Source organism: Struthio camelus, chromosome 6 (assembly GCF_040807025.1).
Source record: "Struthio camelus isolate bStrCam1 chromosome 6, bStrCam1.hap1, whole genome shotgun sequence".
In the NCBI taxonomy this organism is placed as follows: domain Eukaryota; kingdom Metazoa; phylum Chordata; class Aves; order Struthioniformes; family Struthionidae; genus Struthio; species Struthio camelus.
In genome coordinates this window covers 8437892-8454296 of record NC_090947.1, presented here as the reverse complement: position 1 = coordinate 8454296, position 16405 = coordinate 8437892, and the positions used below count along the sequence as shown (strand labels likewise).

The 16405-nt window shown below is 51.0% G+C and overlaps 1 protein-coding gene across 6 annotated transcripts in view; it reads right to left on the bottom strand.

Annotated features, from left to right (window-relative positions):
* Positions 1–11006, bottom strand: part of PARD3B (par-3 family cell polarity regulator beta) — a 437068-nt gene extending 426062 nt beyond the window's left edge. For all 6 annotated transcript variants that reach the window (XM_068948053.1, XM_068948054.1, XM_068948056.1 and 3 more), the window contains exon 1: positions 10754–11006. In XM_068948053.1, coding sequence (XP_068804154.1) covers positions 10754–10873 — 120 coding nt within the window. In that variant the 5' untranslated portion in view covers positions 10874–11006. The remainder of the gene's footprint in view (positions 1–10753) is intronic.
* Positions 11007–16405: the final 5399 nt, after the last annotated feature.

Below are 16405 nucleotides of genomic sequence, written 5' to 3'. Positions count from 1 at the left end.
CCCTCTGTGTTTCTCAGTTGAATCTGGAGTGACTGTTTCACCCCAATCCTCAAAGCTGTACTTACTGTCTTAGTTTTCCTCCCCTGCTGGACAGGGGCTGTGACAAGGCTACTCTCTTAGATAACTATCACACTAGGTTTCAGTTCTGCCTCTCTCCCAGCTCCTTCTCTATCTTTACTTTCCTGCTCCAAATCATTTCTGGTTTGGTTCTGGACAGAGACTGAGGACCATAAGTTTTCATTACACAGCTGCATAAGCCTTACTACCTATAAAAGATAAAAGGTGCGACTAAGCCTTTCAAGGCTTAAACAACTGCAAAGCTGCAAGCTCACCTTAGTCAGACTTGCAGAATCCCAGAATTACTTTCAGAAGAGCTACAAACATACCGTCATAAACTGTGCAGTTAATTGCCTCCCTTGCTTCTACCCTACTGTACTTCGTCCTAGCTTTGCTGTTTAGTATCTAGGAGAAATACAGAAAGGTATTTTCTGAGTCAAGAGAACCCTCTATCAAAATCCTGACTGAACAATTTTATAAAGTCTTTTAGAAAAGGCTGACAGAATGGGAGTTTAAATAGCTGCTCAGCCAGGAATCCACAGGAGACATTCTGCAACTGGCCTCTTCACAAGAGCTCCAGGCTTAAGCAGCACAAGCACGTCTGACTAGGTATGAAGGAGGTACTTTCTTAAATGGAGTTCCAGGTCACACAGTACCTTTTTTTTAATTTATAAAACATATCGTTTACAGGTCTATATCCAAATCAATCTATACCCAATGCCTCTACTAACTGCAAAATCTAAACCTCAAGTTTGCAGTCTGGTTTCACTTCTGGCTCGTACTCAAAAATGAAAAAGTTGGCAAGCAGAGAACATTAGGGGGAAGCCTTATAACGCTCAAAATACTATCCATCAAATTCATCACCAAATGAATATCACAGGGGACTATTAAAAGCTATCCCAGTCAGCTTAGACAAAGGTCATGGCAGACAAATCATGGGACTAAGAACTGCATTCAACAGAAAACGTCTGAACTACAGAGACTGAAGTAAATGCTACCTCTGTATTCAGCAATAGTAAGGCTCCTAAAACACGGGAAAATGGCAGCATTATATGGCCTTATCCCCCTATTAATTACATCTAGAACACGAAAACAAAAAACAAAACAAAAACATGAAAGACGATATTGATAGTTTGAGGAGAAACAGAAATAAGGTGCTACCCATATATGGAACTTGCTGAAATTCTATGATAAAGATTTGTTCAGTTTAAGTTTGCCTGCACCACAGGCACATCTGCCTTCAATACCAAGCAAACAGCTGCATCTTTTCAACTAATCATCTTCTGTAGTCACTTAAGAACATCTACCTCCTCATCAGAGGGAAAGAACCTTGCTAATGGTAAGTTTCAGGGAAATGTGAAAACAGACTACTTACCACCACTGTTTTCACAGGTAACTTGAAGGTATAAATCCTTGTCCAAATTAAAAGGAATATTCCTCACTATACGATGGCCTACAGGTGGGTGCTCAAGGCCTGTTCTGGAGGACACAGGACATGCAGTATGTAGAAAATTAATCCACCAAGATTAATAGCAGACGGTGAACATCAGGGAAAAAAATTGTTTAGTCTCTTCTTCAAAAGCCCAAATAGAGGCGCACTAGTTTCTAACCCCTTCGGAACTGGGATTACTCTTAGTTGACCTGTATATTGACACCCAAATTAAAAGAAACGGGAGAGCAGAAAAAATTACTTGTAATATAACCATCTCAGAAAATCTGTATCTTGGATACCCAGGTTCGGCAATAAAGATTCGGCTCAGCTCTTGATGCATTAACCACAATGAAACAGTATCTTCTACAATAATCTGAAGGTATTCTAAGGATCTGGGAAGGAAGGATGAACAGAGGAACTGAACAAAGAAAAAGAAAAGGTCACTCAGTTCTCCAAGGACTCGGGTCTCAAAGCTTCTATTGACTTATCAAACTCTCCTTTAGATTACACTCTACATTTTCTTCTATTGGTTGTGAAATTGATGTGTTTTTCTAACGGAAAATATAGGGAGGGTACATGCTAATATTCATCAGTAGCTAGTATTTTCTTGGGAATCTGGAAGATAGTCTATCAAATAAGCTGTACTGCAAAACCATTTGCCTCAGTGGAGTCTCACCTTCAAAGTCACATTCCCAGCCACAAAAGGAGATCAAAGGCAGCCAGCTGTTAACCTTTACAGACCATACTCAACTCTGTGATTCCCAAATATCACGGTCTTTGTTAGGGAGGAAGCTGCATGTTTGACTGTAGTCTATCTACCATTTATACAAATAGCATCGCTACAGGGTGTAAATACAGTGCTCATTCAAGCATTCTGTAGTTTTCTCACTGATATGAGAAGCAATAAAGCATTAAATAAGAAGTCTAATTGTGGCAATAACTACTGCCAATGTGTCCTTGCGAAACCAAAGCACAGCTTCTCTAAACCTCCCAATTCAGGAGCATCCTCAGCTGCAAACGTAAGCACTGCAGTTGGGCTATGGTGCCTGCCATTACAAAGTACAGCCATCAGTTCTGAATGGATATGTATATTTCTGACGGCACAGAAATTACAGGCTCACACTGGATAGTCAGACAGATTTTGATGACAAATTAAAACATTACTACCGTTCACTTAACGGAGGTATCTATAGCACAATCACTAGACAGATAAGAAAAAAGTTAGAGAAACAAGTCATACATGTTTCCTGTTCAAAGTAAGGATAATGATCAAAAAAGTCCTGTCCAATGCAATCACTTTCTTGACCTTTTTCTTTACATATAAATTATAAAAGCAGTCCTATACAAAAAAATAAGTTATTAGTGATAAGACTTACAGAACAACCACAGCAACACATGACCTGAGAACAAATGATGCTTTTATTAAAGAAGATACTATATAAGTACTGCATAGACTTGTTTTCCAGAAGTGCTTGCAACATGCTGGCCTGCTAAGATTTTCACATGAAGCAGCTTCCTTGGTTTAACCAATATATTTACGGCTTTACCTAGCCAGTGGAATTGGCTTTACCTAGCCAGTGGAATTCAGAAGTCCATTTCTATCAACAGAGAGCTCACATGAGCGTGCCATTTTTATTTAAAGTCAGTTCTCCGACATAAAAAGGGTATATCTATATGAATAAGCAAGACTCAAGAATGAAGTGTAAAAATACAAAGCAGAATCTGTTTTCAATTATACTAATTGCTAAAACCCTTTAGCATCATCATGTTGGATGAGGATGGAACACAGGCATCTTAATACTGAAAACGCCCTCTAGCCCTGTAATGACAGCAATAGGTCTTTATGCCTAGGAAAGCTGAAGTTCTTATGACATTAGCATCACTAGGAAAGCCTGAAGAATGCTGTGCTCCATGGGGGAGGAAATCTGCTAGCTGAGTAGTAGGATGCAAGACTGCACAGTATGGTGCAATTCAACTGACCTGTCATACTGAACAAATAAGGAGGAAAATACCGTCACATAACGTGAGCTGAAAGACATTATACCCACACAATTGTATCTGTTAAAAACAAAAACATTAAGATTTTAAGAAAATACCAATAAAACACAACCCTCCATTCTCAACTACTTAGAAAAAGTATTAAAATGGCATTTTAGGTAACAAGCAAAACTCTCTCAGTTCAATCCTATGCCAGAAGGGATTTTTTTTTCCCTGAACATTAAGACTGTCATACTGCATGGTGCTTCCTTAGCTGGAAATTAATAAATGAAAAATATAGTTTGGAGTTTAAATTACTTAGCCACAAATTTGTACAAGATGATTTAGATGTCTCCATTTGGGCAAAGCAGTCTCTACAAAGAACTTCGCACTGCCTCCTTCAATTGCTTCCTTCTATGACTGCTTTAATGGCCAGTACTGGCCATTAAATGATATTCCAAAAGCTTTGCTGGCTCTCAAATGATATCAATTCAGTAATAACCAGAACTTGATAAAGATTCAGTAATAAGAACTTGATAAAAACAAAACCTCTGTGTTATCACATGCATTCAAGTCTGATGGACATTATTTCCAGGGTGAGTTATTCTTATTTTGCCTGCTTTCACCACGGTCATCCAGCTCTATCCTTCAACTGCACTTCTCGCTAGAAGAACATTAACATCAGGTTACTTAATATTGAGCCAGAAGTACAAGTTACTGGCATTGGTCTACTTCTTAGAAACCCTAGGAGATGCAATAACTTATTTTTCAGGTTAAGTATATAAAGTTCTGTAGACATCTTGCACAATGAGTTCGACTTTCTGTACAAAGGAAGTTTTCCTGTTTGGATTATAATACCCATTAGAAAGAGCAAAGGAGACTGGATGGAAATCGCCCCCCCCCCCAAAAAAAACCCCCACTAATTACATCTATACCAGTGACTATGATGGAGGACAGAAGCAGATTCCATAACATTTTATGCAAAAGTGAAAGAAAGGCAAGCACTTCTTAACTGTGCTTCCTCAGAATTAATTTGTCAGATTAGCTAAGTATGGATAAACAGAAGGCCACTATCAGCAGCTTTCATATCAGTCCCCCTTCCCAATACGGGCATATGCAAGTCATAGTTACACATTAGAAAGGGTGTTCAATATGTGGTGGTACTTGACAATAAACCTGAAACATGCCTCTCGCAACATTAAGTATTTATAGCTCAAAGGACAAATGTTTAATACCAGAGCTTCTAAATCTTTATTTGATAACTGACCAGAACTACGCACTGGAAGAATTTATTACTAAACTCGTATTTCTCAACTTACGAATCAGGGTGTTAAAAAGTATTTAGCAGTCTATGAAAACAATCTGTTTTCAAACTACTTCAAGTTCTAGATCAAGAGCATCTTTGTTTCTGTGAAGTCATCACCTAAGACAGACATCTACAAATATTTACTATGAAACTTATTTAAACTACTGAAAGGGGTTTTGGCTTTTTTCTCTCTCTTTAAATAAAAGCTGGTAAACCTTTCATGGCTGCTTTAACTGGAATGCTCTGTATACTCATCATTTTTCTGCATAGCTAATAAATAAGAACACAATGATTTCAAGAAACTGATACATTTGATTCCAACAGGTACCATCAAACTATAACAACTCTGCCTAATTTGGAACACACATGAAAACTGATTGCTATAGCACAGGTCATAATGAAGTCACGGAGACATGAAAAACTAAGAAAAAGTTCTCAAAAGATTATTTTCTCTGTAGTTAAAGACAGTTCTATATTAACAATATCATTCATGTAACAATTCCTCAAGAGACTCAAAATTATACCAATTGAAAGCTACTTCCAGTATAATGCCACCAGTGTTAAGTCAGTGATAGAAATTTTGTTTTATATAGAAGTTTTTGAAATAATTTGTTTCGTCCTCTTTTCTTCTCTCCTCCTACTTACATGGCCGCGCTTTGTATATGAGGGTCAATTACCCATGAACACATACAAGAATAATGGAAACACAATCTAACAAGGTATGCCTTTTTAGCATGGTATGACAGTGGGCATACCTGAAGGGTGCATGCAGAAGTGATAATTAAGCTGTTCACTGAAACATATCAGTTTCCAAGACAATTTAAAAGCTTGCTAACATACTGTAGCTTCTGGAAGAATCCTAAGACAAATATGGAAATGAATAGTTCAGAATATTTCCTAGCAAAAATACTTAAAATAGAACTTAGAATTTCTCGGGTAAAACAGAGATTATAGACTAATCCCACACGTATTACAGCATAAAATAAAAAACTTTCCTATGACAAAGTGGGATAGGAAAAAAGAAGTCAAAAACTGAAGTCCAGATCCAAGAAGAAAGTGCTAAACAATCATATTACTCTCTTTACGTAAGGCTAAATACTTGTTATTTGTCCAAATCAAAAACGTTTGTAAGAAAATTTCTTTCAAGATCTTCCATATACATTTCTGGAAGAAATCTGTTGCGTTTTTGCAAGCTTTTTTTTTTGCAAGTACAGAGTTTTGATTTGTCATCTCCCCTCCCCCTCTTCTGTTTTTAGAGAAACTGCAAGAAGAACATTTAGTACTCCTTCTGCTTGCTGGCTGCTTTACAATAGCAATACACTGTTCCAAAAAAATGTAACTGTCATGTTGTGGGGCAGAAAAGAACAGAAAGAAAAGGAAAAATATTTTATTAGTAGGAATTAGAAGCCCATACTGGCAGTCAACCTACAGCATTAGCTCTTTAAATGCATCTAGTGTCCACGAGATCACCAGTACAACCTAAACAACCCACTATTTTCTCTCCAACCAAAACGCACCATTCTCATATGTACTTAACCACTATATTGTACTTCCTACTCAATCCGACCGCCAATTAAAACTACCGTTACCTTTGTAGAATCACCTGTGGGTTTCTGTACACTCTCCTCAGTGGAGGAAAGCATTCCACTGCCCACTACAACTGAAGATCAAGCCTGAGCAAGACAGTTTAACCACTCTTGGATTGTCTACAGGTCAGCTTTCCCAAAGGGAGGCCCACTAAGGCTGCAAAAGTGACCCACTCAGGAGTTTTACCTGTGGTTAAAATGACTAATTCTAAACTGATGTTTAAATGACAAACTGCAGTGCTTATTAATTTTGTTGCACAACTTCCATGTCCCACTCATTCAAGTGGCTTCCTGCGAACAAGGCTTCAGACAGAGTTAAAGTAGTCACTTCAAGCAAAGCACCAAGGTATGCAGCACGCACACAAACATCAGCAAGTTGATATAGAGATGATAACACTTCCCCATCTCCAGCTCCTGTAGAGAGACAAAAAACAAGCAAACAAACAAAAAACTGGAGAAGCAGGTTTCTTATACGTTTCTCCTGAGATACTAAGTTTCACTGCAGCTTTAAGAAAAGGTCATTGCAGATTTCACTGTCTAGTCTCATAGCCATTCTTTTCACTCAGCATAAATCACTATATACCGAGAACATTAAAGGTCTTGAAGTTAGCAAGATCACATACAGCTAAAGCTTTCACTTCCAGCTGTAAACAAAGGACTTCACTAGAAAGCTAGTAACTCACATATTGCCCCCTTACTTGGGAGAAACAAGCACAGTGATGTACAACATCTGAATTGCCCACAGCCCAGTAAGCATCTAGGAGTTGCTCTAACAGAGCCCCAGAGCACCTGGACCCAGACAACACCGCCGGCAATCCTTCAGCGCTGCCCCAGAACCTCCGATTCTCCCTCTCTCCTCCACATACTCTGAGAGGGGAAGAAAAAAAAAGAAAAAAAGTCTCTCATAACTCACTAAAATAATCAAGGAAGTACCTTGTCTTACTGTTGGACTCAGAAGTATCCAAGTGCTATGCCTTAGAGCCACAAAGAAGCAAACACAGTAACAACAGGCGTAGCAACTTGAGTATTTTGCAGTACAGCTGCTCTCACTCAAGCAAAGAATCCTAAACAGAGATAACATGCAGATGCTCCCTGAAGGACCAAAAATACCAAGTTACAAGAAATAGTAAGGGACTGAGTTGACAACAAGGTATCATTAATCCTACTGTATCTACCTGTCAGTAGGACACCTTAAAACATGCATTATTAAACAGCAACAAAAGATGGAACTTGTGAGTCAGTATCTACAAGCTTTATTTCACTCAAATACAAGTTACTTTGGGACGAGACAGTGACTGATATGAAAATTTACTGGCAATTCTCAGAAAGCGGTTGATTAACAAAATATTTTCTTAAACATCTAAGACTATGTACGTCATGAAATTCCAGACCACAGAAATCTTAGCTGATACTGTAATAATGACAATAGCTTAAGAGTCCAGACAGTTACTTGTATCCTCCCATGAATTAAATGAGATCTGCCCATTCAGAAGCACAACAGCATTCTCTACAATTCACGGCTAAGCTCAACAACGAGATCAAAAACCAGTCAACCACTGACTGATTTTTCAGCTAAAACAATGGCCCAGTATTTTATTTAATGACAGCAATCAAGTCTTCACAATCAAACTCGCCAACGCAAGCCAGCCAAGAAACCAAACCAAAGTTGTTAATAAAACGCACCAGGCTGTAATAAGCAACTGCCGGCAGAGTTCTCAGCTACTTACCAGAAGTCTCACTGAGCTGGAATACTTAGCTATTTAGTACATAAATTTCTCCCTCGTTAAAGATATATTATAAAATTAGTTTAAAGAGGAGCTGAGTACTGTCAGCCAATTACATATCTTGCTAGTTTTATAAACTACAAAAATACAAATACTTTTACAATATACATTAAGTAGTATTTCATTCTCACATCTTCCCCTTTACCAGACACTGGAATTACATTGAATGACTGCAGCGTAATAACAAAATTCAACTGTTTTGCTTCCAAAAGTACCCCTGAAATACAATCATCTCATGTACATTTTGGAGGTCTTTGAGAGTACCATAACAAGACACAAACTTCAGAAGTTGTTATTAAACTACCCTTTTTTCAGTTTCCATTCTGCAACTATGAAAAATAATCTTGTATTAGTTTTCCTCCCTTCTTCAAACACTTCAGGCACTTCAATAATACCACTTTCCACTTTGTTTTTTAAATGATTTTAACACTTGGAAAAACAATTACGTAAAGCACATTTAATACGCCAATAAAACCCAGTAGTCGTCTGTCACAGGAAGTATTCCAAGCACGCTAAATATTTTGAAAAGAAAACCAAACTTCCAGTTATCTTTAACATAAGCCTATTCAGAAGTTTCCCTCTATTAACGCACCAACACTTCACAGCAGACTTTTTAGCTATAGATTATCTTCAGATGATCCCATTCTCTATAGGATCTTACATTTTCATAAATTTAATGTTAGGAAGAGCCGCTAGAATGAAAAATGGCAAGAGACCTAATCCATCTATTTCAGATGGGACACAACCACACCACTGCCTAATAAAATTAATTGTTTGTGATTTCTGTATGATCTATTTAAGCAACCTCAAATTTTTCCTCTGGAAAGAACACAAACTCCCAATGATGCTTGGCAAGCGAAAAGGAAACGTATCTACTTATCTTTTTTGCTAGTTCCACTGCAAATCATGTAGATCAAAAAACAATCAAAGCAACGCAAGAAAACTGTTTAAGTTTCCAGTGAACAATGGGGAGAGAGTGGCAAGAAGTCACCAAGACTTCATTTAGCCATATGAATTAAAACTTGTATTTTTCAGGTCCTTAGCTTGCTTTCCACTCTAAGTTTCCTTGTGCAACCTCTGATTCACTGTTATACAAGGTGATCAGAGATTTTTTTGAACAAACTGTGCTATGCCCACTTTGACCATATATGACACACAACAGGGAACTCAAGACTTCTACAAGGAAAAAAAACTGCAAGAAGTCTCCCTTGAAAAGTTAAGAAACCCAACAGGATCAGAAACTTGAACTCCAGCCTCTCGCTGTCCTACAGAGAAGGCTGGATGTCTTTGACACCACAGTATTTGAAGGGGGCACAGGAGATGACCACTTAGCATAAAAATAATTTCCTTAAAACATTACCTACTTTGAATAGCAAAACAGCTACACAATTTTAAGAAGTGTTACAATCCAAGTATTTTCTCATATGTTCAGCATCTATCTGAACCCCTCTCAAGCTGTCAGGTTCCCCTCGCCCCATAAATTGCTTGTTGAGTCTTCTACAGCAAGGAAGGCCTTGCCTCGAAAGGCAGAGGCCCTTCTACCCCTTCCAAGTAATAAAAAAATACATTAAAAAAAAAAAACAGGGAAGAGGATACCTGAAACAGTCATACAAAAATCTCCGTTAAGCATCTTCATTAGACGAAGCCCAACTTCACCACGAGTACAGGCCGAAGTCAAATTTTCAAATTCCCAAATTCACCTCAGCCAAGAGTCATTTTGCTTCTGACAGACCCCCCTCTTGAACAGGGCCTACATACTTGTGTCGGTACTCTGAGCCGTATTTCAGTGTGGAAGATCTCACTGGCTGTTAACTATAACAGCACCAAGGATTCTACCAGCGTTTTGCATTTATCACGCACGTGCAACTATCATAATAAGGAAAAACAGTTCTTATACAAAACATCCGCCAAACTCCATGCACCTTAAGCAGGTTAAAGCACTACAGGTGCTCACACAGACCAACACGGAGACCGCTATCATCTCCGCCACAGAGAAATCTTGGCTGTTCACGACGGATTTAACAGGTCAGTAGTAAGTTTCCCTCAAAATACACCTGCAAGGCAGAACAATTTTAGTTCCAATTTTACACGGGGAGGGGGAAAGCAAGGCAGGGACACCACACAGTCTGCACAGCCACCGAAGACGCCAGCACAACACACCCGTCAGCCCGCTTGGCTGTACTTCTTTTTATTCAGACGTCTTAGGAGACGGACGGACAGCCGGGCAAGACCTCACTCGGGCCTTGCCACCGGGATTCCTCTCCTCAACAAGCCTTTGCCAAACCAGGCCTTTCATCAGTGCTGATGAAAGTATCCGGCCTCAGCACCTGCCTCTCGGGAGAAGGGGGATTAAAAAAAAAGAAAAAAAAAAGGAATTTTTATCCTCCATCAGGCGCAACCTGAAGGAGACCCCAGCCGCCTTTCACGCCAGGACAACCACCTGCCCGTGTGGAAGCGCAAAGTGACCGGCCTCACCTCACGCCGGCCGTTAGCCGCCCCTCCCCCCGCCCGCCCGCGCGCCGCCGGCCGTTAACCGCCGCCCGCCGCCGGCCGCCTCCGAGCGGCCCCCCCGCGCCGACCACCCCGGCCCCCGGCCCCGGCGGCCCCTCACCTTCTCCTGGGCCTTGCGGTAGCGCTGCAGGGCCTGCTGCGTGAGGTCCCGCACGCGGAGCCGCCCGTCCTTGCAGGGGACCACGATCCCCGTCCGCCCGAAGCACACGGTCACTTTCATCTCAGCCCAGCCGCCATGCCCGGCCCGGCCCGGCTCGGCTCCGCACACAAACGGCAGGTGGCTCCGCTCCGCTCCGCTCCTCGGCCCGGCAGGTGCGCGCCGAGCCCCGCGGCGGCGCCGGCAGCGAGGCCGCGGCGGTGGCGGCGGCGGCGGCGGCGGCGGCCTCCTTCCGCCGGGCCGCAGCGCGCCGGGGGCCGCTGTGCCCGCCCCGAGCCGAGCCGAGCCGCCCCGCCCGGCGCTCCGGGCGGCCGCGCGATGGGACGGGACGGGGCGGCGGCGGCACTGCTCGCCCCGGGACGGACGGACGGACGGGGCCGGGCCGGGCAGGCCGCGCCGCGCCGCGCCGCTCTTAAAGGGGCCGCGGGGAGGGCGGGTGGGGGGGGGGGGCAGCGATGAGGAGGCCCCCAAAGGCTGACCCGGCGGGCAGGGCGCCGTGGGGCCGGTTCCCCGCGGTGCGGGTGCAAGCCCACAAACGCGCCTGCTACACGCTTTCACGCCGCAGCGAGGGACTTGGGTTTGTCCTGCCGAGCAGCGCCGGGGAGCGGGAGTGTTCCCCTTCCTCGGGAAACGGGCCGCGCTGGGCAAGCCAGGGCGGCGGAAAGGTTTCCCCCAAGCCAGTGCCAGGCCGCCTCACCGCCCGGCTCCCCGGCCGGCACAGCTCAAGGCTTCCTCCGGGTCAGCGCCGCCGCGGAGCGCTCATCCGCCGAGCCCCTCGCTCCGGAGCGCTCATCGAGGGAGCCCCTCGCTCCGGAGCGCTCATCGAGGGAGCCCCTCACTCCGGAGCGCTCATCGAGGGAGCCCCTCGCTCCAGAGCGCTCATCCGCCGAGCCCCTCGCTCCGGAGCGCTCATCGAGGGAGCCCCTCGCTCCGGAGCGCTCATCCGCCGAGCCCCTCGCTCCGGAGCGCTCATCGAGGGAGCCCCTCGCTCCGGAGCGCTCATCGAGGGAGCCCCTCACTCCGGAGCGCTCATCCGTGAGCCCCTCGCTCCGGAGCGCTCATCGAGGGAGCCCCTCGCTCCGGAGCGCTCATCGAGGGAGCCCCTCGCTCTGGAGCGCTCATCGAGGGAGCCCCTCGCTCCGGAGCGCTCATCCGCCGAGCCCCTCGCTCCGGAGCGCTCATCCGCCGAGCCCCTCGCTCCGGAGCGCTCATCGAGGGAGCCCCTCGCTCCAGAGCACTCATCGAGGGAGCCCCTCGCTCCGGAGCGCTCATCGAGGGAGCCCCTCGCTCTGGAGCGCTCATCGAGGGAGCCCCTCGCTCCGGAGCGCTCATCGAGGGAGCCCCTCGCTCCAGAGCACTCATCGAGGGAGCCCCTCGCTCCAGAGCGCTCATCGAGGGAGCCCCTCGCTCCGGAGCGCTCATCGAGGGAGCCCCTCGCTCCGGAGCGCTCATCCGTGAGCCCCTCGCTCCGGAGCGCTCATCGAGGGAGCCCCTCGCTCCGGAGCGCTCATCCGCCGAGCCCCTCGCTCCAGAGCGCTCATCGAGGGAGCCCCTCGCTCCGGAGCGCTCATCGAGGGAGCCCCTCGCTCCGGAGCGCTCATCCGCTGAGCCCCTCGCTCCGGAGCGCTCATCGAGGGAGCCCCTCACTCCGGAGCGCTCATCCGCCGAGCCTCTCGCTCCAGAGCGCTCATCGAGGGAGCCCCTCGCTCTGGAGCACTCATCCGCTGAGCCCCTCGCTCCGGAGCGCTCATCCGCCGAGCCCCTCGCTCCGGAGCGCTCATCGAGGGAGCCCCTCGCTCCAGAGCGCTCATCCGCCGAGCCCCTCGCTCCGGAGCGCTCATCGAGGGAGCCCCTCGCTCCGGAGCGCTCATCCGTGAGCCCCTCACTCCAGAGCGCTCATCGAGGGAGCCCCTCGCTCCGGAGCGCTCATCGAGGGAGCCCCTCGCTCCAGAGCGCTCATCCGCCGAGCCCCTCGCTCCGGAGCGCTCATCCGTGAGCCCCTCACTCCAGAGCGCTCATCGAGGGAGCCCCTCGCTCCGGAGCGCTCATCGAGGGAGCCCCTCGCTCTGGAGCACTCATCCGCTGAGCCCCTCGCTCCGGAGCGCTCATCCGCCGAGCCCCTCGCTCCGGAGCGCTCATCGAGGGAGCCCCTCGCTCCAGAGCGCTCATCCGCCGAGCCCCTCGCTCCGGAGCGCTCATCCGCCGAGCCCCTCACTCCAGAGCACTCATCGAGGGAGCCCCTCGCTCCAGAGCGCTCATCCGCCGAGCCCCTCGCTCCAGAGCGCTCATCGAGGGAGCCCCTCGCTCCGGAGCGCTCATCGAGGGAGCCCCTCGCTCCAGAGCGCTCATCCGTGAGCCCCTCGCTCCAGAGCGCTCATCGAGGGAGCCCCTCGCTCCGGAGCGCTCATCCGCCGAGCCCCTCGCTCCGGAGCGCTCATCGAGGGAGCCCCTCGCTCTGGAGGACTCATCCGCTGAGCCCCTCGCTCCGGAGCGCTCATCGAGGGAGCCCCTCGCTCCGGAGCGCTCATCCGCCGAGCCCCTCGCTCCAGAGCGCTCATCGAGGGAGCCCCTCGCTCCGGAGCGCTCATCCGTGAGCCCCTCACTCCGGAGCGCTCATCGAGGGAGCCCCTCGCTCCAGAGCGCTCATCCGCCGAGCCCCTCACTCCGGAGCACTCATCGAGGGAGCCCCTCGCTCTGGAGCGCTCATCCGCCGAGCCCCTCGCTCCGGAGCGCTCATCGAGGGAGCCCCTCGCTCCAGAGCGCTCATCCGCCGAGCCCCTCGCTCCAGAGCGCTCATCGAGGGAGCCCCTCGCTCCGGAGCGCTCATCGAGGGAGCCCCTCGCTCCAGAGCGCTCATCGAGGGAGCCCCTCGCTCCGGAGCGCTCATCGAGGGAGCCCCTCGCTCCGGAGCGCTCATCCGCCGAGCCCTTCGCTCCAGAGCGCTCATCCGCCGAGCCCCTCGCTCCAGAGCGCTCATCGAGGGAGCCCCTCGCTCCAAAGCGCTCATCCGTGAGCCCCTCGCTCCAGAGCGCTCATCCGCCGAGCCCCTCGCTCCAGAGCGCTCATCGAGGGAGCCCCTCACTCCGGAGCGCTCATCCGCCGAGCCCCTCGCTCCGGAGCACTCATCGAGGGAGCCCCTCGCTCCAGAGCGCTCATCCGCTGAGCCCCTCGCTCCGGAGCGCTCATCGAGGGAGCCCCTCACTCCGGAGCGCTCATCCGCCGAGCCCCTCGCTCCAGAGCGCTCATCGAGGGAGCCCCTCGCTCTGGAGCGCTCATCGAGGGAGCCCCTCGCTCCGGAGCGCTCATCGAGGGAGCCCCTCGCTCCGGAGCGCTCATCGAGGGAGCCCCTCGCTCCAGAGCGCTCATCCGCCGAGCCCCTCGCTCCAGAGCGCTCATCAAGGGAGCCCCTCGCTCTGGAGCGCTCATCCGCCGAGCCCCTCGCTCCGGAGCGCTCATCAAGGGAGCCCCTCGCTCCGGAGCGCTCATCGAGGGAGCCCCTCGCTCTGGAGCGCTCATCCGCCGAGCCCCTCGCTCCGGAGCGCTCATCCGCCGAGCCCCTCGCTCCAGAGCGCTCATCGAGGGAGCCCCTCGCTCCAGAGCGCTCATCCGTGAGCCCCTCGCTCCAGAGCGCTCATCCGCCGAGCCCCTCGCTCTGGAGCGCTCATCGAGGGAGCCCCTCGCTCTGGAGCACTCATCGAGGGAGCCCCTCGCTCCGGAGCGCTCATCCGCCGAGCCCCTCGCTCCGGAGCGCTCATCGAGGGAGCCCCTCGCTCCGGAGCGCTCATCCGCCGAGCCCCTCGCTCCGGAGCGCTCATCGAGGGAGCCCCTCGCTCCGGAGCGCTCATCCGCCGAGCCCCTCGCTCCAGAGCGCTCATCGAGGGAGCCCCTCGCTCCAGAGCGCTCATCGAGGGAGCCCCTTGCTCCGGAGCGCTCATCGAGGGAGCCCCTCGCTCCAGAGCGCTCATCGAGGGAGCCCCTTGCTCCGGAGCACTCATCGAGGGAGCCCCTCGCTCCAGAGCGCTCATCCGCCGAGCCCCTCGCTCCGGAGCGCTCATCGAGGGAGCCCCTCGCTCCAGAGCGCTCATCCGCCGAGCCCCTCGCTCCAGAGCGCTCATCGAGGGAGCCCCTCGCTCCAGAGCGCTCATCCATGAGCCCCTCGCTCCAGAGCGCTCATCGAGGGAGCCCCTCGCTCCGGAGCGCTCATCGAGGGAGCCCCTCGCTCCGGAGCGCTCATCCGCCGAGCCCCTCGCTCCGGAGCGCTCATCGAGGGAGCCCCTTGCTCCGGAGCACTCATCGAGGGAGCCCCTCGCTCCAGAGCGCTCATCGAGGGAGCCCCTCGCTCCGGAGCGCTCATCGAGGGAGCCCCTCACTCCGGAGCACTCATCCGCCGAGCCCCTCGCTCCAGAGCGCTCATCCGCCGAGCCCCTCGCTCCAGAGCGCTCATCGAGGGAGCCCCTCGCTCTGGAGCACTCATCGAGGGAGCCCCTCGCTCCGGAGCGCTCATCGAGGGAGCCCCTCGCTCCGGAGCGCTCATCCGCCGAGCCCCTCGCTCCGGAGCGCTCATCGAGGGAGCCCCTCGCTCCGGAGCGCTCATCGAGGGAGCCCCTTGCTCCGGAGCGCTCATCGAGGGAGCCCCTTGCTCCGGAGCACTCATCGAGGGAGCCCCTCGCTCCAGAGCGCTCATCGAGGGAGCCCCTCGCTCCGGAGCGCTCATCGAGGGAGCCCCTCGCTCCAGAGCGCTCATCCGCCGAGCCCCTCGCTCCAGAGCGCTCATCGAGGGAGCCCCTCGCTCCGGAGCGCTCATCGAGGGAGCCCTTCGCTCCAGAGCGCTCATCCGCCGAGCCCCTCGCTCCGGAGCGCTCATCCGCCGAGCCCCTCGCTCTGGAGCACTCATCGAGGGAGCCCCTCGCTCCAGAGCGCTCATCCGTGAGCCCCTCGCTCCAGAGCGCTCATCCGCCGAGCCCCTCGCTCCAGAGCGCTCATCGAGGGAGCCCCTCGCTCCGGAGCGCTCATCCGCCGAGCCCCTCGCTCCGGAGCGCTCATCGAGGGAGCCCCTCGCTCCAGAGCGCTCATCGAGGGAGCCCCTCACTCCGGAGCGCTCATCCGCCGAGCCCCTCGCTCCAGAGCGCTCATCGAGGGAGCCCCTCGCTCCGGAGCGCTCATCCGCCGAGCCCCTCGCTCCGGAGCACTCATCGAGGGAGCCCCTCGCTCCGGAGCGCTCATCCGCCGAGCCCCTCGCTCCGGAGCGCTCATCAAGGGAGCCCCTCACTCCGGAGCGCTCATCCGCCGAGCCCCTCGCTCCGGAGCGCTCATCGAGGGAGCCCCTCGCTCCAGAGCGCTCATCGAGGGAGCCCCTCACTCCGGAGCGCTCATCCGCCGAGCCCCTCGCTCCAGAGCGCTCATCGAGGGAGCCCCTCGCTCCGGAGCGCTCATCGAGGGAGCCCCTCACTCCGGAGCGCTCATCGAGGGAGCCCCTCGCTCTGGAGCACTCATCCGCCGAGCCCCTCGCTCCGGAGCGCTCATCCGCCGAGCCCCTCGCTCCGGAGCGCTCATCGAGGGAGCCCCTCGCTCCGGAGCGCTCATCCGCCGAGCCCC